Source organism: Sorex araneus, chromosome 11, assembly GCF_027595985.1.
Source record: "Sorex araneus isolate mSorAra2 chromosome 11, mSorAra2.pri, whole genome shotgun sequence".
NCBI classification, from domain to species: Eukaryota; Metazoa; Chordata; class Mammalia; order Eulipotyphla; family Soricidae; genus Sorex; species Sorex araneus.
Window position 1 is genome coordinate 9,452,976 of NC_073312.1, and position 27,796 is coordinate 9,480,771.

At 41.7% G+C, this 27,796-nt stretch overlaps 1 protein-coding gene and 1 non-coding gene across 2 annotated transcripts in view; one reads left to right on the forward strand and one right to left on the reverse strand.

The window, feature by feature from the left end:
• RAB11FIP2 (RAB11 family interacting protein 2) overlaps window positions 1–15,090 on the forward strand; it is a 44,567-nt gene extending 29,477 nt beyond the window's left edge. The window contains exons 4-5 of the mRNA XM_055119037.1: window positions 4,944–4,989; window positions 10,974–15,090. Of these exons, the coding sequence (XP_054975012.1) occupies window positions 4,944–4,989; window positions 10,974–11,201 (274 nt within the window). The 3' untranslated portion in view covers window positions 11,202–15,090. The remainder of the gene's footprint in view (window positions 1–4,943; window positions 4,990–10,973) is intronic.
• LOC129399477 (small nucleolar RNA SNORA5) lies at window positions 8,490–8,626 on the reverse strand. Its single transcript, XR_008627113.1, has one exon. It is a non-coding gene; the product is annotated as a small nucleolar RNA SNORA5 (small nucleolar RNA).
• Window positions 15,091–27,796: the final 12,706 nt, after the last annotated feature.

Below are 27,796 nucleotides of genomic sequence, written 5' to 3' on the forward strand. Positions count from 1 at the left end.
AGAGGGGGGAAGGAGGAGGGGGAGAGGGAGGGGGAGAGGAGGAGAGTGGAGGGGAGGGGAGGGGAGAGGAGAGGAGAGGAGAGGAGAGGAGAGGAGAGGAGAGGAGAGGAGAGGAGAGGAGAGGAGAGGAGAGGAGAGGAGAGGAGAGATGGGGAGAGGAGAGGAGAGATGGGGAGAGGAGAGGAGAGGAGAGATGGGGAGAGGAGAGGAGAGGAGAGGGGAGGGGAGGGGAGGGGAGAGGAGAGAGGAGAGGAGAGGACAGAGGAGGGGAGAGGAGAGGAGAGGAGAGGAGAGATGGGGAGAGGAGAGGAGAGGAGAGATGGGGAGAGGAGAGGAGAGGAGGGGAGGGGAGGGGAGGGGAGGGGAGGGGAGGGGAGAGGAGGGGAGGGACACCGGGACCATTGGTAGTGGGAAAGTACTCTGGTGAAGGAATGAGTGTTGGAACATGATAGGACCGAAATCCAGTCATGAACAACCTTGTAAATGTGTATATCACTGGGATTCAATTAAAAAAATAATGGGGGGGGGGGGATGGCACTCAGTGTACAGGACTGTTCCAGGGACCGAGTGAGCTCCCACTGACCATGACAGTGCCTAAGACGGTGGGTTAGAGCCTCTCGGGGCCACTGTGCCAGGCTTGGTGTCCTGTGCCCCCACCGCCCAGGAAGCGGGTGTTTCTCTTCAGCCTCTGCAGGTCCTGGTTCCATTACACTCCTCTGCTGACCGCCCCCCTCACCCCTGCAAATATGTTACCGAAGTGAGGTCCCAGGTGTCTAAAATCCACTCTCTCTGTTAAAGAACACCGAGAAGATACTCTGTTTTGGAAATAGTTTGTCGGAAGTGTTTTTCACGCGTGAGAGAAGGACTGGAGTGGGGTTGGAAGAAGTTACTCTTCTCCACATCCCGTTCTCCGCCTCCCTCCGTAGGATGGACACCTGGATTCTGCCAGGAACCGAATGCACAGAACAAAATGGGCTTGGTTGTAAATCAGAATGGGCTTAACTTTATAATTTCAGCAGCAGTGATATCATGAAATCATAGAAAGAGATACTGTGGAAATTGCAATAATACGTGCTTTTAAGGCCTTCTAAAGAGTTTCAGGTGTTGTTACGTGAGTTCTCATTGAAAGATTTGAAATCTTAGAGCCAGGAATTTACACAGTTTGCACTATATTATACTAACAAGATAGCTAATCAGTTGTACTAGATCTTTGTTCTTCTGTGGGTTTTTGTCTTGACCAGTACTTTGTACTTTTTTGCTCTTGATAAAAGGGAAGAGACTCAATAGTCTCTTCCTGTCTTCAGGATTCTCACTGGAAAAGCACAAAGAAAACTCTTGGACCAGTTTTAGCTTTTCACCAGTTTGCTTATGTCCTCACTCGTTATTTCTTCTAACTTCATAATATAGGGATAAGTCGGTATTTCAGAAACAATGCTATTGATTCCTGGAAATAAAATACTCGAATGCTATTCATTTAAAATTTAAAATGTTTGCTAGAAAAAATTTCTTTTAATTGGGAATATCTTAAGTAAAAGATATTCCGTCTCTAACCTAAGAGCCTTAAAATGTGAAGCATTTTATTAACTACAAACTTTTTAGTAAGAATTTACAATATTTTTACTTTAGAATTCTCTGCTGCCCTTTATGTTTAAGTTCTGAAGTTTACATTGTGCTAAACTTCTTGAATGTGAACTGTCTTGATTTACTTTCTACGTTACAGAAAATTACCATTTTAAAAAAAAAAAAACTCATCACCCACTCAGTTGAGCAGTCAGACTATTATTCAGTATCTCGTCTGACACGAGGACAGAGTCCAAAGAGAAAGATAGCACAAATTGGTGCCACACTTCGATAAAAAGAGACATTTTATTTTTCACCAGCTAATTCAGTCCAGTTCAGTTCACTCTTTTTTTCCCCCCCATAAGGACAGACGAGAACAGGCGGCCGTGAATGACTGAGTCCGTCATGTGTTTGACACGTCAGTGTGTGACTATAAAGGCGGCCCTGAGGGAGGGACTCTGCCTTTAGAGCCCAGACAATGCCCAGGCCCAGAGCCCTGCCCCCGAGCCCTGCGCCCCCGCGCAGTGCCACAGCTCTCCCCGCACACCAGGTAGAGTGGGGGCGGCCGGGCTTGCTGCACGCGGCCCTCGTTTCGGTGGATCATTCTTCAGTGTTTTCAGGCGCGTTCCAGGTTGTCGTTGAGATTCACGTTAGTTCCAGGGGCCCACACCAGTGAATGGAACACACTGTTTTGTGATTTGGAGAAAAATCCTTGCTTCGATGCTCCTTACAGTCCTTATTGCACTCGATATATCGCAAGTATTTCTGTGTCTCGGTGCAAGAATTGACTCCAGAGGCAGATTCCGATGGTGGTGAGACACCTCTGTGGGAGGCCCGTACGCTTTGTGGGAGAAGGCAGGATTGTCAGGCCCCGCGCACTGCGCCGTGGCGCGGGTTCCAGGTCCTTTGTGCTTTGCATCAGGACCCACCCTGCTTCCTTCCCTCCTGACTGCCGAGTCTTGCAGGGTCTCCGTCGTGCGGCAGTCCTGCCGGGGCCCACACCGGCTGCCGTCTCTCCGGCCTGCATGTCGTCTTCCTGTCATTTTGAGTTCCGCCTTTCCCTTGGATTAGGCCTGCCTCGGCCAGTCGCTGCTTTGCTCTGCGGTGTGAGGGTTGTACTCCAGGAGCCCGTTGGTCCCCACAGGTGCGACTCCCCCTGGGCCGAGTTCAGAGCAAGGTGATGCTTGCTCCGGTTCAGCCAGGTGGCAGGCACAGTGTTGGGGCTCCCTTGGTGCCCCAGTGCTCCCTGAGTCGATGTCCACGAAGGGGTTGGGGGCTAGACTGTGTCACAGGTCAGATTCTAGAGCCACACGCTCTGCTCCCCCACCCCCCCAACACACACACACACACACACACACACACACACACACACACTTGTTTCCTTACCTTATTTTGAACACGGGCATCATACATTTCATACATGTCATGAAGATGGCTCGAACAGTGTCTGCCACGGACTAAGTGCTCTGTAAATAAAATAGTGTATTGGTCGTGTTCTCTCTGCTAACCTCTCTCCTCGGTGTTTTTGCATGATATTAACTCATGAACCTGTCACGGTGGCTCTAGACAATAGGTACCGCTGTTCTCCTGTTTTTACAGTTGAGAAACCTAGGCCTAAATTTCAGTCTCTTTCTAGAGAGCACACAGCAGAGAGAATCTTGGCTTCCGTGCCCTGAGCCACTTTTTTTGCCTGCATTGGGTAGAGTGTACTAGCAAATAGAATCGAAGACAGCCACTTCCGGGAAGGTAACGGGGCAAGGAGGGACATCCTATCCTGCTGGACGCTTGTGTTGACCTCCTTGGCTTGGACGCAGGGAGGATGGGAAGCGCATGTGACCGCAGCTGCTGCCACGGCACTCCAGCCTGGGCTGCGCTCAACGACAGGGTCACTTTTGGATTTTGCTTGGGAGCTTCCTCATTAAGTCACCCTCAAGTTAGACTTCTGAGAGTGGTCCCGATGGTGCAACAAGGGGAATGAAGTCATGTGCGAGTTGTGTTGGTCTGAAATGGCACGCTGCGGGTGGATAAAATAGACGACTCTGTCCCTCCTTCCCCATCACCCAGCCCTACCGAAATGCCACCTCTGTGTCCCAGAGTCCAGCCCAGAGAGGTCAGCATTCAGTGCCGGAAGCCAGGTTGGCCAGTCTTCACTATTAGCAAACAACACTGGATCATGCGGCTGGTCTCCCAAAGAGTGTGTGCACCCATGGGTCATAGAGTTAGAGCTTGGGGCACAAATCTGAATAATGGAGACTTCGAGAGATTGGCTGTAATAGTAACCAGTGTTCCGATTTTCACACACAGTCAAAAAGTTTTAGAAAAGTTTTCAATTATTTGATAATGCACAGATGATGAAAAAAATATATCTTACACTTGTATATTGTTGGTTTTTTTAATTTGGGGGGTTTTCTTCTCGGGGGGAGGTGAGGTCAGAGCCTCTGCAACGCTCAGAGGCTGCTGTCAGCTCTCTGCTTGGGGGTTGCTCTTTGCAGTGCTCAGGGGACCATGCCCTGCCGACCAGGGTCAGCGGCATGTAAGGCAAGCACCTTCATCGCAGTCCTGTCGCTGTGCAGTTGTGGTTTTAAACAAAAAAGGTTGCTAGGATGGTGATGCTTTGTAGAGGTTCTAATGGTCAGTAATCATAAGTGCCGGACAAAAGTTAGACATGAATAGCAACGCTGAAATATGTACTCATCAGGTGGCTTTGAAGTTTCACTTCGTTTGGGTTGCGGCCCCTTCTTAATGGACATAGTTCAAAGAAGAAAATGATTCTGGTATTCAGCTGTGATGTTTTCTTACTCTGCCTTTGGAAGAAAACCGTTTTGTTTTGGTCCATTTGGGTATTTAATTCTTGAAACCACAATAATGACAAATGTGGTTTTCATACAACCCTGAACTTATTCTCACTGAGAAAATAATGTTTAAAAGTTAATTTTTAATACGTAGACAATTTTTTAGAGATTACTGCAAGTCCTTTTATTCTGCATTCCCTCCAGCCTAAAAGTTCACTCAATTTTCCAGCGTTGTGTTTAGAAGCCCCAGGTGAGTTACCTGTGAAAATAAAATGAGTTACTTATTATAAAATGTCATTTTAGGAATCATCACACTGCATACAATCCCGGGTATTTCCGAAACTTCACTTTTCACGATACGGTTCTTCAGTTCCCCTTAGAACCAAAGGGTTCTTCATCCAAGTCTAACATTTGTAGGTGCTTTAAGAGGGTTCGGTAAATGTGTTCTACCAGATCCCGAATTAAATTTCATCAGACTAATTTAGGACTTCAGAAATGGTTATTGCAGTGTTGGTTAAAAATGTCTTTCTGTTTCCTCCCACATGAACTGTCACACCCTTGAAACATTTATGTTTATCTTTTGTTTCTCAGTTTTCATGTGAATCCAGCAAGCAGTGAAGACCTCAGGAAAATTCCGGTGAGTTGCCTCGGGGGGGGGGGGGGGCTGGAGAAATACCAGAGCCCGGTCCGAAGCCGCCAACCTCTCCCGGGCACAGTTTCTGACCGGCCCTGTCTTCCTCCAGTGCTGGGGATTAGAGTTTTTGGTGGTCCCCTGGGGAGACGAGGCTAAGAGAGGCTCGAACTTGGGTTTTGATCTGCCCGCGGTGTTCCTGCTGTGTGATCTAGGGAAGCTGCAGCCAACGTCATTGTAACTGGAGCCAGTCGAGGTCGCATGCACGGCGCAGGCTATTTTCAAGTTAATATGAAAGCTGTAAGTCAAGGTCAGTGCCAGACTTAGGAAATAAGAGCCCACGGAAAACCGGACCCTTCTTATTGTCACGAAGTAAGAGTAAACCTGCGGTTCACATTCGGCAGAGGAACGGGAGCCCTGCACACTGTTTGGAAGAGCCTTGAGAACAGGGCCCTGTCCAGGCACAGTGCCGGCCACCGCACCGGCGGGGTTGCTAATCACCAGCCGAATTCAGTGGCATATTCTATGACATTATTCAGGTACCTTTGTTTTATGAGTTACAAGTTCAGCTTTGGATCTCGGTTCAGTGTGTTATTGCTGGTGTAGACTAGATATATTAAGCCTTAGAAAATCAGTTGTTTTAGAAAAATATGGGCACATGTTCTTGGTAGAAAACTAAATTCTCACTGAATAACAGAAATAGAGCCTTTATTCCGAGAGGCTGATGGTTGCTGTTTGAACCATCTGTCCTTAATGTGTGCAATCCAGATGTATAATAAGAATTTTTTTAAGCAATAGCACAGCACAATTTTCTGTGATGTGATATGCCTAGAAGAAACCATGGTGAAGTGTAAACCATTCTAAATGTAGCTATTTGCCTTTAAAATTGTAGAAAACATTTTAGAACTGGAGGATTTTTTCCATGTTTTTACTGTTTTATGTAAATGATTTGTAAGTTTTGATGTTTCATAAATGTTCAAATCTTTATAATGTGGCAGTCTGGTGAGATGTGTCAGAATATATGAAGTTAGCCTTTGATCAGATAATAAAATGAATTCTGTCAGGCGGTTACTTAATCTCAAACAAAATGCAACATCAAAAAATCGATTTAATGTGCAGCTATTGTTTGTTAAGTAACCTTAATTACAATTTCTCTGTGCTTGTAAATGTACTTTTCCAAATCTTGTAATTTATTGCTATAAAAGCATCCTTCGAATTCTTTAAAGAAATAAAATGTGAAAATTGTTTTAGTTAAAGGATTTAAAGGTGATAAAAGAATCCTTGATGTGTGATTATTTTTCTCCGGAATACTAACTATTCTAAATGACAGTTAAAGGATTACTAGGTGTTGTTAATTTACTTCAAGATACAATTAAGAGGAGAAAGCTCATCCTCGTCCTGATCGTTATTGAGGGAAAGTATTTGAACAATTTTTATGTTGAAGATTATAAGATGTTTGAAGTAATTTACATTAAGTTCTCCAATAATAGCAATCCACCAAGTTATTTTTTCCCCTTCTGGACATAGTATTTTATAATTAAGTTTGTATGTCTTATAGGCTAGTGCCAACACCTGTCGGTGAAAGCGCAGTGTTTAAACAGGAGCAGTAGCCAGTTGAAAGGGCAGTGTGAGCTCTTTAAAGCCTAATTAAGAACTGAAAGGGAGATGAAGGGAGTAGGACAAAAGATGTGAAAGTAGCTGAGATGATATTCCCAGAGCAAAGTTCCTCATTAGAACAATAATGAGATGATCAGAGAATGCCAAGCCTTCATCTTATCTCTCTCTCTCTCCTCTGGCTGCCTTGGATGTCATTTTGTACCCCACCAATATTTGGTTACCAGGACAACCTTTCTTTAAATCTTCAGTTATTTTGAGTCCTGATAATTTGCTTTTGTTTAAATTTAAATATTGTAAAAAAAAAAAAAGAGAGACCATACATTTTCTAATTTAAAAGGCTAGACTATGTGTAAAATAAAAATAGTTCACTAATAATTCTCAAAAGTCTTTTGCTGGACTGTGTATTTGAAATTCGTAGTAGAAAACTCCATATAATAATCCTATTACTCTTTCACCCAATCCCCCTATCTTCTTAATCTGCATATGAAAAATTTTAGCATAGATTGGATAAGGGTGAAAAAGGATGGGTTGAGAAGAGGGGAAAGAAAACATTCCTACATTATTTCAGTCTAAGAGGACACCTTCGAAATGTGCTGATACGGTGTGCTGCAGGAGACGGAAGGCTTAGCTTCCCAGTGTAGGTTATGAGAATCTCTATCAGGCCGGAGAACTCTTAATTTTAGAAATGTTTCCAAAAGTAACCTCAGTACTATCTTTTGAAAAATTAATTTTATATTTGAGTTTTTCTTTTTAAGCAAAATGAATTTTGTAGTAGGAACATATCTCATTACCTATTAATAAATATTTATCTTTATTATTTTATTTTTATTGTATCAACAAAAGATATATATATATAAAGAGAAAGAGAGTGTATCAGTTACTTTAAGCATTTTATGCTTAAAAATTGGAAGGTTTACAGTGATTTTCAAATATGGGATAAAATCTGAAACTGAACATAAAACTTCAATTATTTTATATTTTTATAGTATTGTTTGTAGTACATGTGTTTCTAATATGTTTTCCTGCCTAGAAAGTTGATGCAGAAATTTGGGGTAAAGTTTTCACATAAAAGGACAAATGGAAAATGTATCAGGAAAGTCAGAACAGTGTTTCCAGGAAATTTCTGGACAGTATTTGATGGTTGTGACGACTCAAAACAGGACACGTGAGGAACCAAGTCTGTTCAGACTGTAGCCCTAACGTGTGGAACTAGAGCGGCCCAGGATAAGAAGTAGGGTTTAGAGAAATCAGATTTGAGATTGGTTTATATCATGACACTAGTTATATCAACATAGTATTTTCCGACATGTTTTTCATCCACCAAATTAAGAAAATGTTTGAAAAATAACTTTACACGTTATCTGGTAAAACTGGCATAGTGTTTGCTACAGCCGTGTAAATTATTTTCTGTGTAGTATCAGTTAGTTTGGAGAAATCAGTTTATATATGTATAATTTGAGTTAAACTCGGAGGCTCAAACAGATACTATTATGTTAAATTTTTTTTTAAAAAAAACCTAGAAAACAGTCATCTAATCAGTTATGAATCTCATTTGTTTAATTTTATTAATCCCTGCAGTTCTCACATGAGCCCCTGTTTTTCAGTAAATGCTTTATTATACACAGCCACATGAGTTGGGCATCAGTACTTTTTAAAAATGCAGCTCAGAAAAGTCACTTTGCAGACCAGACATTTTCGAGTTTAAAGGGAACTTTCTTGTTACTCAGAAAAGGAAAGAAAGACTCAGATTGGTTTCTTTTTAAATCTCGGCAGAATTATTTAGTTTAAAATAAGAAACATTTGAGTATGTTAAGTAAATTTTAAACAAAATTATCTCTGTAGTGTGCCTTATCATTTCTTTTCTCCTCTGTCCTTTTCTTTTCCCCTAGTAGTGTCTGTATACAAATTCATCCCTGTGGTCCAGGGCTGGGGATTAGGGTCATGGGTCATAATGTCAGTGTCGCAGCCGCCTTCCGGGGCCAGGTTCTGCCCGGGTGGGGCAGGCACTGAATTTGACACAGCCGCAGTACAGTGTGCTTTATCTTTTCTGTGGAAGCCTGTTTAACGTAGTAAGTAGTTTATAAAAATGTGATTAGGAAATTCTAATTTCTGTGTCCATAAACTCACCAATTAAATATATTAGTAAATACGAGAGCCTTATCAAATGTTGATCTCAGAGAGAGGAGAATAAAGTATAAGTTGACTCATTTCCAGAATTGCCATTTACTTGTTGCACAGAAAGATTTGCAATGTTTTTTTAGAGCAACAGTACTGCAGCTCATGAAGTTGCATCTGCTCCCAGTTTCTAATAAGTTGTTTCAGCCTTAAAGAACTTGAGCATCTTTATCTAGCCTGTTAAATCCCGAAGACTGTTATTAACTCAGGATTTCAATATTCGATACTTTATCATTGATCTTAGCCCCTCAGAATGATCTTGCCCATGGCTGCCATTTTCATTCTCCAAGAACATAGCTTTAATCACTCCTTTCCTCTGATTAGAAACCTTCAATGACTTCCTAGTCCCACAGCAATTAGTCTAAGTGTCCTTAATAGCACTCATCATCCTTGATGATCTCTTAGGAACCTGCCAGTTCAGCCTCTCTCTGCTCCTTCCCTGAGCTCCATTTCCCAGTCATCCTCCACTAACTGTAGGTTACTGACCACTGGACCTCAACTCTTGTTTCCGCCTCGGAACTAGCTGAGCCCTCTGCATGGGCACTTCTGCCCCCTGAATCTCTGGAGATTTCCTGCAAACTCTGTCTTCCCACCAAACCTGAGAGGTCCTGTGCGTTAGAGGTTTCTCAGTCCTGAGGTTATTCTTTGCCGCTGGTCCCAAGCGTTGGACCCCCAAGCCTTAGCTTGGTATTTGCACTTCAGTGTCTGCAAAATTGGGTACCTGGGAGAGCGGATAAAAAGCTAAACTTCTGGGGCCAGAGTGGTGGTACAATGGGTAAGGCGTCTGTGCTGCTTGCGGCTGACCCCTGTACTGGCCCAGAGCCCGATCAGGAGTAAGACCTAAGCACTTCTGGGTATGCACCACACCTCATGCTCCCCACCCCCCGAACCCCAACCCACAAAAAAGCAATCAAACAAGCAAACTTCTGCTTTACTGACAAAAACTCTTGAAGATAGCAAATTAAAGCTCATCCTGAAAAAGAGTAAGGTCAAGTGTATTTCCCATTTGCAAACTAAAAAAGGAAGAGGCCTTTCTGCCTTCACTAGTTCCCGTTCCTTACCACCAATGAACACCAGGAATACCAGAAATGAATACCAGGAGTCCTTCGGAAAGACCTGTTTTCTCAGTGTTGAGTTTACTTTCCTTAATCTAAGTGGTGGTGTTTTCAAAATAAAGTGATGAGAGCATTTCCGGTTGTGGAGTTTAATTGGCAGTACTGTGGTTTTTAAAAGTGTCTTCTAATTTTACACTGAAAAATACAGCTGTTAAGCACTATATATTTCATGTCTTTTCCATTAAATTCCCGAGAAATAGTTCCATTTGAATGGTAGAATATTTTATAATATAAATGAATTTAACCAATGCCTTCCCCCTTACCCACCAATAACATTTAAAAAAAAAAGGAGAGATGATATAAATATACTAATCACGAGTGTTAAAATGATCATAGTTAAACTCTGAGATTTCTGGTAACCAAGGTGAAAAGGGAAATAGGGACGCGTATAGGTATTTGTACTAGGAGGAGGAAGTAGGCAAGGGAGAAAAATCTATTTGCTTCTAATTTAAAACAGAAGTGACTCCATAGGGGTCTCTTACAAGGATACTCACTGATTTCATTCTGAATGCCTTCAACATTTCATAGCAAATTGGAGAAGCAGATTGGATATTGCTTCTGTTTATAACCATCTTCAATAAAAAGCCAGAGGCATAAAGTTAAAACACAGTTTAATGGAAGCAGTTGCATGAAGACTAAACTAATGTCCAGATGTGTCTTTTTCCACAGCTGCTTAGAGTTCCTCCACTTCATTCTTATAAAGACCTTCAATATTTATGTCTTTCTATTGTATTTATCATAGAACATTTTTATCTCTCATTCTTATGACCAGTTTCCTGTATTAGGACCTCACCCACACTATATAAAGTGAAAAAAAAAAATTCTGAAGACTTTAGACTTACAATCAAAAGTCCCATTTTTCATTCAGAAAAAGGGGCACCCAAGGAACGGGGTGCCTTCGTCCTTCCCTCAGCCCTTCTGGGAATTATATATTAATTCTAGCCAAGAGCAAGGAAGTATTTGATTGGGATTTGAAAAGACCAAAATTGGAGTTTAAAATTTAAAAAAAAACAAACAACCAGCAATGATTCATTTTCCCCTGAGGTGCTGCCTCGCAAAGTGACGGTCTTGATTCTGTTGTAGGATAGCAACCCTTTCGACGCGGCTGCAGGCTACCGCAGCCTGACCTACGAGGAGGTGTTACAGGAGCTCGTGAAGCACAAAGAGCTCCTAAGAAGGAAAGACACCCACATCCGGGAGCTGGAAGACTACATCGACAACCTCCTTGTGAGGGTGATGGAAGAGACGCCCAGTATTCTCCGAGTGCCATACGAGCCGTCCAGGAAAGCTGGCAAATTCGCCAACAGTTAATAACCATTTGTACTTATAATTGGGGGAAGAAAGAGAAGGAGGGGAGGGGCGGGGGGAGAAGAAGGCGTTCCTGAGAGAACACTATCAAGTTTCATTCCTTACTCCCAGAAATTGTGAAATTTGGATTTTTCTTGTAAATATTAGCAAGGACTCTTCATGTAAACGTTCCAGCTGAAACTGGGCCAGCTTCTCCATGAATGAGAAGTTCTTTAGGATTCACTGAGGTGACGGTGCCGGCCCGCTCACTTGCCATAAGCCTAGAAGTAGCTTCAGAAGTATGTGGTATATTTCTCAGGAACAGATTTCTCATAAAGCAGAAAGGATTCTGTGGCTGGTTTCTGAGAAGTCAATCTGTACACTAATTTAGAGACAGGAATACTGATCACAGACACTACTAAAAAAGTTCATATTTTATATATAGGTATACATGGATATAAGTTCATGTATCATTGGATATAAAATACATGCATATACCTCAAACACACATGTATTTTTAGAACATTCAGAAACAACTGGTTGCCTCTGAAATGACGGTACCAATTTTCTAAACTGAAAATGCGAGTGTGCTCTGACAATACAAAAATAAATCATAATTGCTACTCTAGGGTTTACTCAAGATAAGCTGCTTCAAAACACCCTGGTCTAGGTGAATGTTGGTTTTAAAACGAGTCACTCTTACTCCAGCATCAGTTTTTTCCAAAAGTCACAATCCAAAGTCCTTCTTAAAGGTTGACTTTATTTTAGGAAACTTCCTTAAACCTCTCAACAGCATGCATTTCTTGAAATTTTTTTTTTTACCTTAACATTTGAGTTTTGTTTAAGATATAAGCAGAAGATAAGCTAATGCAGTTTGTTTTGTTGAGCTTCTGCATGCCTTTAAATCACTAGCAAAGAACATATTAGGAAGTTGTAGCTGAAGGTAATTTGGTGATGGTGGTATTGGGGGGCGGGGTGGGGACGTAGGTGATTGTCTGATGCCTGATAACTCAAAGCCTTGGGCAGATTCTAGGAATTAAGAATTAGGCTTGGTTTCAAGTTACATAAATAATAGAACAGATGGTTGCATTTGGGTTTTGAATCAAAATAAGAGGCACTAGAGGAGGGATATGAGTGTTTAAACCAGACCTCGACTGGCGTGACGTTTTTCACAGTTCTCCACATACCCTTCAAGGTTACATTTATCACAAAGCCATTAGTTGACTTTCTAAGTCTGCTGCCGAAACTGTCGATTATTTCTAAGAATTGCTGAAGATACTTGTATGAAATTTGCAGTCTAAAATGTTACCTTTTACTTATTTTTACATCTAAAACACTGTGAAACTCTTATTTCTGTTTTCTGAGTTTAAAATGTAAACCTGTATATAGAGACTTGTATTCCCCAGCCTTTGGTGAGTTACATTTGTGTCTAATATTTGTCTCTGCTAAAAAACCTTTGGTATTTCAGTGTAGCAGATATAATACTGTTCCCTTTAGTATGTTGAATCAGTTACTGCTTGGCCAAGCTTATATTCATAAGCTAAAATCCTGTTTTTTGTACTTCTGAGTTTCTATAGTTTTCCTAAGAAAACATTTTGGAGTTCTGAAAATTTTTCCCTAATAAAACGATGTTTAATAGAAGAAGAATAATAATTAAATAGTAATAGCTGTTGCCAACTTTTCTCCCACTTAGAAATTTCTGTTGTAAACAGTAAAATCTAGTATAGAACTTTATTTTCACAATAAGATCCTAGTAACTTAATAACTTATTTTCTGGCCTGGTATTTAAATTTTTAAATAGCATTTACTAAATATTAAAAAATTGTAGCACTTTTTTTCTGCTGTTACATAATTGGTACTACTTACACTTTAAAAAATACCTAGATCCATATGTTTCAGTATTATGACCATTATCTACATATATTTTCTAATGCTTTGGTCAAATTTGTTCTTTATAGAATAAACCAAGATGTCACTTTTATATTGGGGTCTGTTTTGTATAAATAGAACCCTTAAAGTATATGGTTCAAGTCCTGCTATCCTTCTAATGAGGAATTTATTTTTAAAGCAGAAGTCTTTGCCTGTGAAATACTGTTGAGGATTAGATACCCATCTATCAGTGATTTAACTTTAATTTTTATCTTTATATTTGGGATTCAGAATTGTGCTGAAAATCTGCTTTATCACTGCCTGAAAATGTCCTGATGTTTGTAAATTTTACTTACGACCTAGAGTAAAGCTAACTATATTTTTATAATTGGTACAGCTAATAGACCATAAACAAACCATAAAAATGAGTTCCCAGGTGATCAGTATTTTGGGGGTTGGGCAGTGGTGCAAACAGTAGTTCTAGTCTAGCATTATAAATTAAAAAGTCACAAAGATCACTTTATTTTTCAAAAATGGAACTGTTGTGTTTTTGTAATAGATTTTTGTTAGTACCTTAGAAGTAGAAATAAAACATGTGCACTTAATAATTCTGGTACCTAGGTGTATAAACTAATTTTACTTCACTTTCATGCTCGGAAATATTTCTACCAATAAAAAGGGAGAATTTTAAGAAAATGATTTTAAGAAAAATCATAGAATTCATAGTTACCTCAAAATTGTCTTAAATTCTCTTACACTAACCCCTCTTAATTGAAATGTTCCTGTTATTTTAAAAAGTGTTGTCTTATAGCTTAGTTCCCCTTTCGATCCTAAAATTCATTCTTGTAGGTATTAACATGCTGTCCCACCACTTCTAATCCCATTGAATAACAGTCTTTTCTTAGAATTGTGTATAAAATAATGTCACTTGTGAGGAAGGTTCAGTATTGCTTTGTGCTGCTATATTCTAAGACTGGTTGTGTCATCCTCGTGGGAACATAGTATTATTCACATAACTATACCCAGTGCTTCTGGCAGTAAGTGAAGATTTCATTGTAATTTTCCAGCTGTGAAAATGTTGCCTTGTATGTAAAAGGGTGAGTGGAGACCTCGGCTCATTAGTGACAGACTGGCTTTCCTCATGTCCTTCCGTCATCAGATCCTCCACCCTCACAAATCCGAGCCCGCCACCCCGCCAGGATCATCTTCAAGAGAAAAGGAACTGCTGTCTCATGTATCCAGGGATTGTTACACTCTGGCTTTTAGTTTCCCCTGTAGGTTTTTTAGGAAAAGCAGTCTGCCTTGGATTTGTCAGCCAAGGGAAGACTTTTTGATGTCCTTGTACACATGTGTCTTAGAGCCGTGTGGGTGTCACTGTGTGTGGGAGTGAAGTAGAAAGCATGCTTATTCTCTCGGTCTCTTTGAAGTCAGATGAGGGTCTCGGAGCTGGGTGGGTTCACTTTGGTAGAGGGGAAGGTCTGTCAGTGCACATGGAAAGCTCCCGTTTTCACAGATTTATAACTCTAATAATCAGATGCAATCATTGGAAGTATTTAATATGCAATAGGTAGCACCTTAACTAATTACTCTGCAGATGAAGGGTTTTCTGGTGTGTTTAATAAGAAGTGCGGAAGCTCTTCAAGCATTAAACAAGAATTGACATTTTATTCCCTTTCTTTTCTGTGTCAGAAAATCCACTCTTGAAATGGAATTGAAGTCTGTAACAAATGATAACACTGGGCCCGGTGTATCTTTGATGCATCCTGGTGGTGTGTGTATTTTGAGGTACAAAAAAAAAATGCTGCAGACCTTGAAATGTAATGTATTTAGCAAGTATTTGATACAGGCATTATTTATAACTGAAGAGTATCATGCTTTGGAAGTAAAATACTCTGGTAACATGTATATATTGTTGCAGGTACAAACTCAGAAGTATGTGTAAGTTTTGCATAATGTGACATTGTGTAATCTGTGTACCGCTGCATGAATCAGAATTTTTATATGAGTATTGATTTGTTATAGTTGATTAAAGTGTTCAATCTTACTTCACTTGTCATGATTTCTTCGTGCAGGTGAAGCACGGGCATTTATACATGAATCCTTGTCTTTGCATAAACACTTGCAGTGCCTTTCGTGTGATGTACCACAGCTTGCGTCTTTAGGGACGCACACTCACTTTGCCATGATCATTGTTCCTTCACGTGCAAAGGCATCAGACGTAAGTGCATCCGCCGTATTTTCTCATGGAGGTCTGTGCGGAGGGCTTTGCGTTTACACTTTGCTTTCCTGACTCCTCACAACCAGCCTGGTAGGTACAGGTGGCGCCAGTTTTCAAAAGAAAACTTTAGACGACGAATGAAACAACTCTGAAACTCACAGAGGGGGAGCAGGCAGGCTGGGCCCGGCAGAGCAGGTGACGCAGCTCACGGAGACATCTCCAGTCTGCATTTGCGTGCGCTTGGGCCTGTGCTGCCCAGTGCTCGCAGGCGAGTGGGGGGGTTGGGGCGCAGCAGGCTGTGTGTGTGTGGGGGGGCAGTGTGTTCCTCTGGATGAATAGCCTGATATATAGAGCATTGACTCCGATGTAGCCTATGTATCCATTTGGAACAAAGGATTTAGCCAGAAAACGCCTTACAAGTGTGTTCAAGGCCTGTCCCTTTACTTAATAAGTGGAGCTTGTTCCCCTTTCTTTCCATTGTGAATGTAAAGATATATTTGCTTTCCTTCGATAAAGATATTGGGAGTACAGAGTTGATGAAAGTGGCCATTTTTCACTTGGGTTTTTGTTTTATGTAGTGCCTCTTTCAGAAATGCTTCTGCTCACTTTTTCTCAGTGATGGGCAAAAGACCGGGATGTCCGGCCTCCTGTATTTTTCCACAGATATTTTATGGGATCACACAAATGCGTTTTTGGTCCTTTAAGATTGTTCAGAGTTCACATGTATGAGCAATATATGTGTGAGACAGAGGTTCTCAAACTTCGGTAGCCTTCTGTCCCCTTTTAGAACAGGTCACCCAGTGCCGCCTAGCTGTACCTAAGGCTCCGAGTTGTACGCCCCCGCCCCTCTGGGCCCCAGCACAGCCTCTCCCCTTTCATCCCCACTGTCCAGTATCACCCTTTCAGGGACGACTGGCCTAACTGACAGGAACCAGAAGTGCTTCTTTCTATCGTACACTTTTCTAAGTTCTGATCCTTAGGGTACTTTTCATCATTTGTTATGCACACGCAGTTGCTGGGATTGATTCTGGGAAGATGGAGATCAGATTTCCCCAGTTTCAAGTCCAGGTGCCTGACATAAAAGATGGTCCAGTTTACAACTAATGTTGGTGCCATAGTTTGCTTTTATTGTCTTTTAACAAATTACCAATACCAAGAGGCCAGACTCTATTGTGCTTTGTTGAGTGACAGGTGTGTGAGTGCAGAATGACTGCAGTTTTTTTTGCAGTTCCTAATATTGTTGCTACAGCCTTAGTGCAAGGATCACAAGCTCAAACTTCCAGAGCCAAGTAAGCGTGGTGGAGAATAGACAAGCCTGGGGTAGAAAGAAAGACTTCCTGAGGAGAGTGAGGATCGTGTCTCATCTCTCACCCCTGTTTCCCCCAACCCCAGCTCCAGCTTATTGTGCCAATAGAGGAATGAATACAGTACCACGGTAGCTGAATTTTTATCTTTCAGGAGATGCTGAAAACAAATTTTTCCACAAAGCATATTTTCCAATGTTAGCAACTAAACATTGAGGTTCACCAATTCGCAATCTGAATCCCCATTTTTCATGTCATCATCATTGGCTTCATCACCATCAAGCTAAGAAAATTCCAGAGTATGGTGGTTAACTTCCCCCTCACAGATGATCCAGTGTTTAATTAAAAGTTGGATTGGTTGAGTGGCCTGGGGAGGTGTCAGGATTTCAGCTCCAGACTATCGTGGGGGTGGTAAGGGTGGAAGGACATGAGTTGTATAGGATAGTTTTGGATATGCAAGATGAGTTAAGTTTTAGGGGTCTGTTGTGTACTTTGTACCTGTAGATAATCACACTCCCGGGCCCTTACAAATTGGTTAAGGGAGCAGTTCTCATGTTCAGCACTTCTTACTGTGGTTAGGGAAGACCCAGTGTGCCTGGTCTGGCACCTGACCGCTTCTAGGAGAAGCAGCAGTGCAGAAACCTCACGACAGTGAGCAAGGTCATGACTACAACTCTTCGGAATCTTGTCCCAGGATCCGTAATCTGCCCTTTCCAGGGGACAGGTGTGGTTTTTTCAGATTGCTGATGACAGTCTTGCCTGTGGGGGGGAAATGGGCAAAATAACCATTAATGTCTCAAAGATCAGCTTGGATCATAATATTTTGCTTTGTTAAGATCAGCATATACATCACAATTTCCAGCAACAAGAAAGTAAGGTATCTTTATGGCAAACAACATTCTCGGTCCTCATGTGATTTTGTCTCAGGGCATCAGATGTATCTCAATTAAAATGTAGCACTGCACTGTCTTCCCATTGTTCATCGATTTGCTCGAGCGGGCACCAGTAACGTCTCCATTGTGAGACTTGTTGTTACTATTTTTGGCATATCGAATATGCCACGGGTAGCTTGCCAGGCTCTGCTGTGCAGGCGGGATACTCAGTAGCTTGCCGGGCTCTCCAAGAGAAACAGATTAATTGAACCTGGGTCGGCCGCATGCAAGGCAAACGCCCTACCCGCTGTGCTATTGCTCCAATCTGCAAGGCAAGCACCTTAAACTCTGTATACCTCTGGGCTCAAGCACCATATTTAAAAATAAAAGTTTTTTTTTTAATTGAATCACCATGTGGAAAGTTACAGAGCTTTCAGTCTTAAGTCTCCATTAGTTATACAATGCTCAACACCCACCCCATCACTAGTGCACATTTTCCACCACCAGGAGCACCAGTATACCTTCCCCTCACCCCACCCCACCCCCGCCCGTGTAGCTGATAGATTTCACTTTACTTTGATTACCTTCAATATTTCGACAAAAAACTCACTATTGTTTGGCGTTTCCCCCCAAAGTCAGACCTGTTGAAAAGGAACCATTTGATAATGTTTTACGTTGCTGACAATTAAGAGATATGAGGTCGCGCGGTTTTGGATTTCTGCATTTTAGTAACAAAGTCCAGGGAAATTTCTGCCAGAAATTGCATCACTGCAAGCTTTTACTTCCCTTTTGTGGTGCTCATAAAATGGAAAAGCTGAGACAGAAAAACCCTTTCCTCCTGGCGCCGCATGGGGCAGTGGCTCAGTTCACAGTCTAGACATTTCTGCGAGCTGCTCGTGCCCAAAGTAGTTTAGCTGGCCTCTGGGATCATGCTCATGCAGCAGTGGAAAGGCCACACACGCATGGCCACTGCGCTTAAATCTCGGCGGAGGGCAGGGCCGGTACCACCCTCATCCCGGGATCTCCTGCGTGTCCCGTTGCTGCAGACTTGTACATCCTTTTTGTGTTCATAAAGTGGTGGTCACCACGCTGTGCTCGGAAAGGAAGGGCCGAGAGAGAAAATCCCTTCCCTCCTGGCACTACATGGGGCAGTGGCTCAGTTCACAGTCTAGAGACATTTCTGCGAGCTGCTGATGCCCAAAGTAGTTTAGTTGACCTCTGGGATCATGCTCGTGCAGCAGTGGAAAGGCCTAAAAAGAAAAGTTTTAAGATAGTAAAATATAAACCTTTTGGTTCTCTTTCTTTCTTAGAAATTACCCCCAAACAAAAATCAGGATGTAAAACTAATTTACGTCCTCAATAAAATAAATTCTTAATGTGACTACAAATCCTGAGGTCATAAAGATGGACAAAGGACAGGACTGAATTTAGCTGAATGGGAAAAGATCTCCTGAAGAAAAAGAATGCCTGTGGAGATAGAGAACAGGGAAATTTAAGAAAGTTCCAGAACAAGAAAATCTCTTAATTTAAAATTAGAAACAAAGATCTGGAGAACTTCTAACACTCAGTGAATTAGTAGGGGTTGAAGGAAGAGAAAATGGTTAAAGGAGGGAAGGTAATTACCAAAAATGCCCAGTGTTTAATAACGGAAGCCTTTAGATTAATAGAAAAAGAATGGAAGGCTACACATAAAAAGGTGCTTAGTCCAATGAACAAAAATGTATTATCCACTAAGATATTTTGTTAATTGGAATCCCATAACATCAGCAACAAAGATCCTAAATTATAATGTGAGGGTAAAATAAAATTCGACCCACTATGCACCGTTTTTCTCTAAGAAACTATTAGAGAACGTGCTCCACCAAAATGGGTCTAACTGCAGGGAAGTCCCAGTGAATCTGGAGGTCAATACAAGGAAGAGCCAGTTGAGCAGGTGAGGTCAGTCACAAAAATAAAGCAGTACTAACATGCTATTAGAATGTTTTAAAAAAAAAGTTAAATAAAAAAGAGACAATTAGGGGCTGGAGCCATAGCACAGCGGGTAGGGCGTTTACCTTGCACGCTGCCGACCTGGGTTCGATTCCCAGCATCCCATATGGTCCCCTGAGCACCGCCAGGGGTAATTCCTGAGTGCATAGCCAGGAGTGACCCCCCCCCCCAAAAAAAAAGAGACAATTAGTCCGGGGAAAAGGTGTACCCAAAAGGGAGTAGTGGTTTAGCAGCGATCACTATTTACATGGTCATAATAATAAAAATGACAAATTATACCAAGAACCACAATGAAAGAAGATGAAGGGAGAATGGAGATGTAAGATACACTCACCTATGATACTTAGAACCGCTAGTGAGCAAAATGGAATGAATGGATATTATGTATTTTTTAATTGATTGCATTTTAATTTGACTTCTAATTAAAATGTAATCATTTTTTAAAAAACCCACATAATATCCATTCATTCCATTTTGCTCACTAGCTATCTAAAGCTCTGTGATACTTTTGTTTTTTTCAGTTTGTCTTGGGGTAACTCTGTGGTGCTCAGGGCTTAACCCCAGGCTCTGCCTCTGGACTCACTCCTGGAATTGCTCAGAGGACAATATGGGATGCCAGGGATCAAACCCACGTAAGGCAAGTGCCTTACCTGCCCTTGGGTACCATTTTGATCAGCCACCTCAGGAAAGGAAGGTGGCCTGACTCAGACCCTGTCCCAGCAGTAGCGAGAGGACCCAGAAAGCCTTTCAACCATGACCTCCAAATTCAGGAACATATCAACTTGTCTGTCAAGGAGGCAGGTAGGGGATGGGAGGCAGTCTGGAGACACTGGTACAGGGAAGTTGACACCAGTGGCCTGGTGTTGGAGCATTGCCTGAAATTCAACTATGAACAGCTTTGCAATCACAGTGCTTAAGAGGGGGTAAAAGTGCATACACAAAAGTGCATTCATATGTCTCAAATGATTATCTTTTAAGTATTAGTATATACATTATTTCAGAGCCAGAGCAGTGGTACACTGATACGCCTTCCATGTGGCTGACCCAGGTTCATCCCTATCTCCCCACATGGTCCCCAGAGCTCTGCCAGGAGTGGTTCCTGAGTGCAGAGCCAGGAGTAAGCCCTGAGCACTTCTAGATGTGCCCACCTCATATACATACATAGATAGATATACCTATACGTGCAGCATTATTTGATATTTGAAAGCAACACGACCATAGTGTCTATTAATGGGGATTGCTTCAAGTGTGTTATAGTAATTCATACAATGAAATGTTTGTGGTTACTAAAATAAGCAATATTTACCCCAAACTACCCAATTACAAATTTAGGAGCTGCATTTTTAAAATGTTTGAACTTTTAAACACCATGACTTACAAAAGTTCTTCCTAACACAGTTGTTTCAGGCATTCAGTGCGCCAACACCAACACATCAGCAGTGTGACCGTCCCTCCACCATTTCCCCAGTGTCCCACCCACCTTCCAGGCCTATCCTTAACAAGCACAAAATAATAGACTTTATATTGCTTGTTACGACAAAAAGGCAAAAGGAATTAACAGAAAAATATTCCAGCTAATGAAAGCTCACTGGATCTCATAATGGTGTTACTGAAGTCATTGAGGATTTACAGAGCTGCTTGTTGCTAGTTGAACCTTCTGTGTTATCTTTTTTTGCTTATTGGACTTTGTGGGCTTCTGTGCAACTTTCCTATCTCATTTCCTGTGTTCTGACTGGGCTGTCCATATTGTGAAATTTGCAGGCATCATATGCGGCTGCATACTGCTGCAGAACTGGGGTGACTCAGCAGTTGGTTGATGATCAGCTGTGGAGCTGGGCTGTTTGTATGCAGGAGGGCATTGGGTGTGGGTTGGCCCTGGGCCTTTCTACAGGGCAGAGACTTGGTCCATCCCCAATCCAGGAAGGCCCCAGAGTTCTCAGCGTTGAGAGAGGTCTGCCTGAGATGATTCTGTGGCTTAGTGTCCCTTTGAGATTAAGACGTTAGAGTTGTATTTTCTATGTAAATTATACCTTAAATTATGACTACAAATAAAGTTTGTTTTTAAAAGTGACCAACAAATAAATAAATAAATATTTTCCTTAATTTTCCCCTTACCTTGATGTAGTTCTAAGCATTTTAAAAAACAAACAAAAATTTCATGTAATTCCTTGCCAGTCTGTTTTTGTTTCTTATGAAACCTTTTGTTTTAGTTTTTTAATAAGGCAAATAGTTTGTATTTTAGAGCAGTGGCCTTCTTGTGGCCCTGTCCACAAATGAAACAAACAAAATAAAAAAGATTGAAAACCCTTGTCTGTCTCCTTGGCTGGAACTGCTGGTCTGGTCTGTGGACCACTGTGCAGAACAGGTGTGATACACAGGTGTGGAAAGATTGAAAATTCCTGGTTTAGAAAATTCCCTTCAAGTGCAGAGTTCCCAGAGGTCGACATTGATGAGACAGGCATGACGCCTTCTGCGGAAGGGGCTGGGGCACGTGCAGAGCTGTTGATTTATTGTCTGAGTTTGTGCTGGTCCATATCCAGGAATCTTCCCTCCAGGTGTCTTTGTGTGGTCTTCCTGTGCCCCATTTGGGTAAGGAGGGCAACTTAGCAGCCCAGAGGCCTTCCCCAGAGGTAGGAGATAATTAGTGTGGAAAAGGAAATAGAGAATGCAGCCACATATAGAAAGTGGTAGAATAAAGTTTTGAATATATGTGTGAAATTGTGTAATGAACCTTAATATAACAAATGGAACCAATTTGTGACTTTAGGTGAGAGGTTTTACTTAACAGGCATTTTGTAACTTTGCTAGTTACACTCATTTTTGTCAAATAGTTCATTAAAGGCTTACATTCTTTTCACATTCAGAACTGGGTCAAGTTCTCATTGTTAGGGGAATCTAGAATGAAATTCTAAAGTTGTTAGATCATGCCTCAGATATTAGAATGATTAGGCCAAGGAGTTAGGCATCGGATTAAATAACAGCTTTAAGTAGGTCTGGTAGTGAGAGTGAACATTGAAGAGAAAAGAAGTGGGTTCAGAGTTGTCTGGGCACTGACAAAAGTTGTTGGATGTGGGCTTTTGCTTTATTTTTGTTTTAATCATAAATACACCAGCTCCCAATAAAGTCAAGAAACCATGAAACCATCATAGCATGGAAATGAGAGAGCACTGTCACTCCATCACTTTTGATTCAGAATTCTCCATTGAACCTGTAGTTAAAATTGATTTAGGAAGAAAAAAATTATTATAGTCTGAAGAGTAACAAAATTGGCTTATGGTTTTTGTTTTCTTTTTTCCTTTCCTAGCTTGAGGGAGTCATTACATATGGGGAAATTGCCAAGAAAGCCCTAGAATTGGGTAGAGAAGGCAATCGAAGGCAAGGCTCCCAGGTAAACCAGTTGCCTCAAATCACTGATTTAAAATATAAACTACCAAACCCACCCATAGAAGCACATCTGTTAAATACTTCTTGGGACAAGGAAGATAGCTCAGTGGCCAAGGGTACATGCCTGGCATGTGCAGTGCCCCGAGTTCACTCTCTAGCACTTTGTGGTCCACTGAGCACCATTGGATATGGCTTTGATGGCCCTCAGCGTCTCTTGGCCTGAGGAGTACCACATCTCCAGGCTGTCACATTGCACCATCGACCATGTTGGTAGAGAATTTCTAGAACTGATCCCCAGCTCCACTGAGCACTGTTTGGGATGACCTTCCCTCTCAGAAAGAAAAACATTCTTTGGGGGATGGAAGGATTTGTTGAGGGTTGATTTGGGGTGTAAGATGGGAATAGGGTCTTGGAAGTGGGTGCTGTGAGTTTTTTTGCATTTATAGAAGGGGGCTTATATCCCTGAAATTTGATAGTATTAGCCAACAAGAAACCAATTTAAAAAGGGAAGGGAGACCAGAAATTTTACTGAAATTTTTGAAAAAGTTCTGTCATGAACATTTGGCTGATCCAATAGCATTTTATGTTTTTATGTTTACATTTAAAGATATTTTTATTAATGTACTGTCACATTGCACCATTATTGAACATCTTTCATGATTTATAAGCTGTAAAATATTTCGATCCTTGACTCATTTGTTTACCAAGCTCTTCCCTTAATGCTATATAATATGTAGCACTTGAGACCATCTGTTAGGAATATTTGAATAATATGCATGCTGTGAAGATATGTATGGCAAATAAAACACAAAACACATGAAATATTCAGGAAGAGTAGGTGAAGACAATCCATGTATTTTAATATTTTTTTCTTTAAAAGCCTGAAATTGAGTAGTATGTCTTTCCAAAAACAAAGCTCACTTACTCCATGCAGGGCACTGTGCGAAGTTGACTGTTGGACTTGAACTAAGTAGATTCGAAGTAGAAGCCATTGAATTCACACTCAGTGGACTCGGACTTGTCCAAGCTCCAGCTTGAGCGTGAGATGTCATCCCAGGGAAATTTCAGCCGCTGCACAAGGAACGCACCATGGGGGCTGGAGTGTGCGTGTCTGACAGCATCTCTAGAGGAAGGACTGGGGCAGGGGCTGTGGATTAGATGGGGTTGTGTGGGCGATGCTGGAGGTGAAATCAGCATGGCACCGTGAGCCTTCCAGACAAAAGCAGAACTTTGGTTTGCTCAGCAGAGTTGCGGTTTCCTAATTCACTCTGCGGACCACCAACCTGCCTGCCAGGAGTGACTCTAGGGGTAACTGGTCCACCTCAGGAGTCTTGTCACCCCCTGATGAGCTGTAATTGGATACCTTTAAGGATGCCTCTTTTAAGAAGGTGCTAGAATGGTAGTAGGCTCTTCGGCCAAAACGTAGCTCCCAGGAGACCAAAGGAATGAGCGTTTGTACAGTAAAGGAATCCTAGGTGCCTTGTCTAGCAGCTTTTCATTCTCCAGCTTCAGTGCCTCTATCAGATAGGCTGTAGTTAAAGTGCTGTGTTCCTGCCTATTCCATATTGGTTCCAGAAAGCAGGTGTGACCCCAACATGGGTGTCCCCCAAATGCACACCTCCTTTGTCAAAGCCATAAAAAGACCATAGCAACGTATGGCATCACATTTCTGCATTTACAATTTTAGAAAGTCTATTATTTCAACATTTTTTGAACTTTTGTCCTCATAGCAGATGCCACTATTTTTTTTAATTATCCAATTAAAAATTGTGCAACCACCCCTTCTTAGTTCCTATAGACTGGCCAATTATTTTTCTAAATGCCTTTCCCAAGTCTTGATGTTGTCTTCCTCCTATCCTTGGGGTTTGTCACCAGGTTGAACAGCTGCCCCCTAACTGTCTCTTCAGCTTAACGGTCCTCTGTTACTCAGTGTCAGTATGCATTTCTAAGTGGCAAATTTGCTCTCATCCTTATAATTTTAATATTCCTACATCTCACTGTCCTGGCTCATTTATTTCAGGCTTTTGAACTATCCATCTGTTTTAAACTCAGCTCAAATCTTCTCGGGTGTGTGTGTGTGGGGGGGGTGTCATTCATGAATACTTTCATTTAACCTGACACAGCTTCTAAGGCTGTTCATTCCACTCCATGGAGAGCATCTCACCTGGCATTTGCTGACGTCCAGTCAACCCCCATAACCTACATTTACTTGTCCGTTGAGGGGGGAGGAACTAATGGTTATTTTATAAAAATCATGACAAAGAGTTGAAATCTCTAGACACTGTAACCCTAACATCCTGATACTTCATATAGTGTCTGGTGTGCAGTTAGTTCTCAATAACTGCAGGTTGAATTTGTGATTATGTATATGTACTCCATATACATATATCTTAGTGCTTTATGTATCTTGGTTTATATACCTTATCTGGTATCCTGTGTGCAAATATTTTTTTCTCTATAGACAGATGAAGGATAAGGAAACAGGTATATATACACAGTGGAATACTATACAACTATAACAAAAGAGTCAATCTTGCAGTTCACTGCAGTGTGAATGGAACTAGAGGGCATCATGTTAAATAAGCTAGAAGGACAAACATTCATCTATGGAATAGAGAGAGACAAAACAAGGGGAAAGATGATATCAAATAATGACAAATCTTTTGTCTTGAATTTCACAACAGATTAGTAAGCAATGTGGAGAGGTGCAGGGAAGTTTTGGGGTCAAGAAGACCAGACTACGTGACATAGGGACAGTGTTGAGGGTGGTGGGCACTTTGGTAGTTGTGGGGTGCATTACATTTGTACATTAATAATATATATGTTATTATAATCATCTTACCTAAGCTATAATTAAAGAAAAATTAAAATACCAAGAAAGGAAGGGAGGGATGAGCTGAGTGCTTCTCCATAATATGAGCCAAGAAAGTTTGACTTTGGGGGCTGACGTGACAAGATTGGGCACTTGCCTTGCCTGTGACCAACCTAGCGATCCTCTGTACCCCATATGGTTCCCCGAAGCCTTGCCAGGAGTGATCCCTAAACACAGAACTGGGATTAAGCCCTGAACACTGCCAGGTGTGCCCCTACCCCGAGAAGAGAGAAGGTTTGACTTTGGATAGTGGAGTGATGAAATTTTGAGGGTCTGCACTTGAGAGTGTTGATTATTGTAGCACTGTCGGCCCATTGTTCATCGATTTGCTCGAGTGGGCACCAATAACGTCTCCATTGTGAGACTTGTTACTGGTTTCGGCATATCCAATATGCCACGGGTAGCTTGCCAGGCTCTGCCGTGCGGGTGAGATACTCTTGGTAGCTTGCCGGGCTCTCAGAGAGGGACAGAGGAATCAAACCTGGTCGGCCTCGTGCAAGGCAAACGCCCTATCCGCTGTGATTATTATGCAAACCTTTTGCTGTCCTTGGTGCAGGGAGGTGCTCCTAACTCTACTTAGATTTGGAATCAATGAGAAAGAAAGAAGAGTCGAATAGACCCTAATCGAAGCAGGGAGCACACCTAACCACTTTTTGTTTCAGTTTTAGGAAAACTATATGTTTTTTTAAACATCATGATACAAAATAGGACTGGAGCAAAAACACAGCAGATAGGGCGTTTGCCTTGCATGCAGCCGGCCCAGGTTCGATTCCTCCACCCCTCTCGGAGACCCCAACAAGCTACTGAGAGTATCCCACCCACACGGCAGAGCCTGGCAAGCTACCCGTGGTGTATTTGATATGCCAAAAACAGTAACAAGTCTCACAATGGAGACATTACTGGTGTCCACTTGAGCAAATTGATGAACAATGGAATGACAGTGCTACAGAAATAGGTCGTTCATGCTAAAATTCCTACGATAGAGAAACTTTCCCAACTAGAGTGTTTTTCTTTATATAGTGTCTTACATTGAATTGCAGGAGAAATGACCCAGAATAAAACCTCAGTGTAACATGGCAATCGATCAATCAATCCATCATTGCTTCAGTATGGATCAAGTTGGTTAAGCCTCATGAGGGCTCTTTCATTCATACGTACGATCAGTCCAACTTCCTTCCTTCCATCACATTGAGTACCTTAAGTGCACTGTTGTGAACACTAGTGATATGGGACAAGACGGGCAGACAGAAATTGTGTCATGATAAACCAATGATGTCTACCAGGGAGTGGAAAACTCTATGGTTCCCTCCTCACCTACCCACTTCTTTTTATAGGCACCATAGCAGGGATGCAGCGGACAGGGTTGGGACCACTCTGGTTCTCAGTGGAACTTGAGATGCTGAAAACCAAACTCAGGGCATGTGCTTCACCCCTTGAGCTATCTTCTCACCCACATCATCCTCGTTTTCAAGAAGCATTAAGTCTGAAGGCCTCATGTGGAAGGATTCAGTTAAGTACTCTTAACTGAACCATAGTGATACCAACAGATCACACTTGAGTATTACTATATTTGGGTGACATAGTTTGATGTCTTAGAATGGGTCCTCATCTTAGACAATGAAATAGATGCTTTGGCAGCATCACAGACCAATGAACTCATGGAATTTTTGCCCTGACTCTTAACCTATGAGTTTAATATTTTGAAAACTGTAGTTGAGACACAGGAGATGTTTCCAAGCTATGCTGGACAATAAGAGTGACACAACCCATACTTCTCTCTAGCACAGGAAAATGAATCTTGAGTCATGAAAGGAAAAGGGCTCACAAAGCTGCTGTTATTCTCTTCTGAGTTGCAGAGAACTTATTCTCCATGTGGAATTGCAATCATGCCATTTAAAAAGGAAAGGTTAGAGCATTTTTATTTGAAAAAACTTCATCAACATTTATGACACACTTGTTCTTTTGATTTGGAGAAAAGTACCAAACTGATGAATGGATTAAGGTTGTATATAAAAGGATTTCTCACCTGGTCATTTTTAAATGGAGTAACAATACTTTCATACCAAGGAACTAGGGATGTGTGATTTATCATTTTTATTGGTAATAATTTT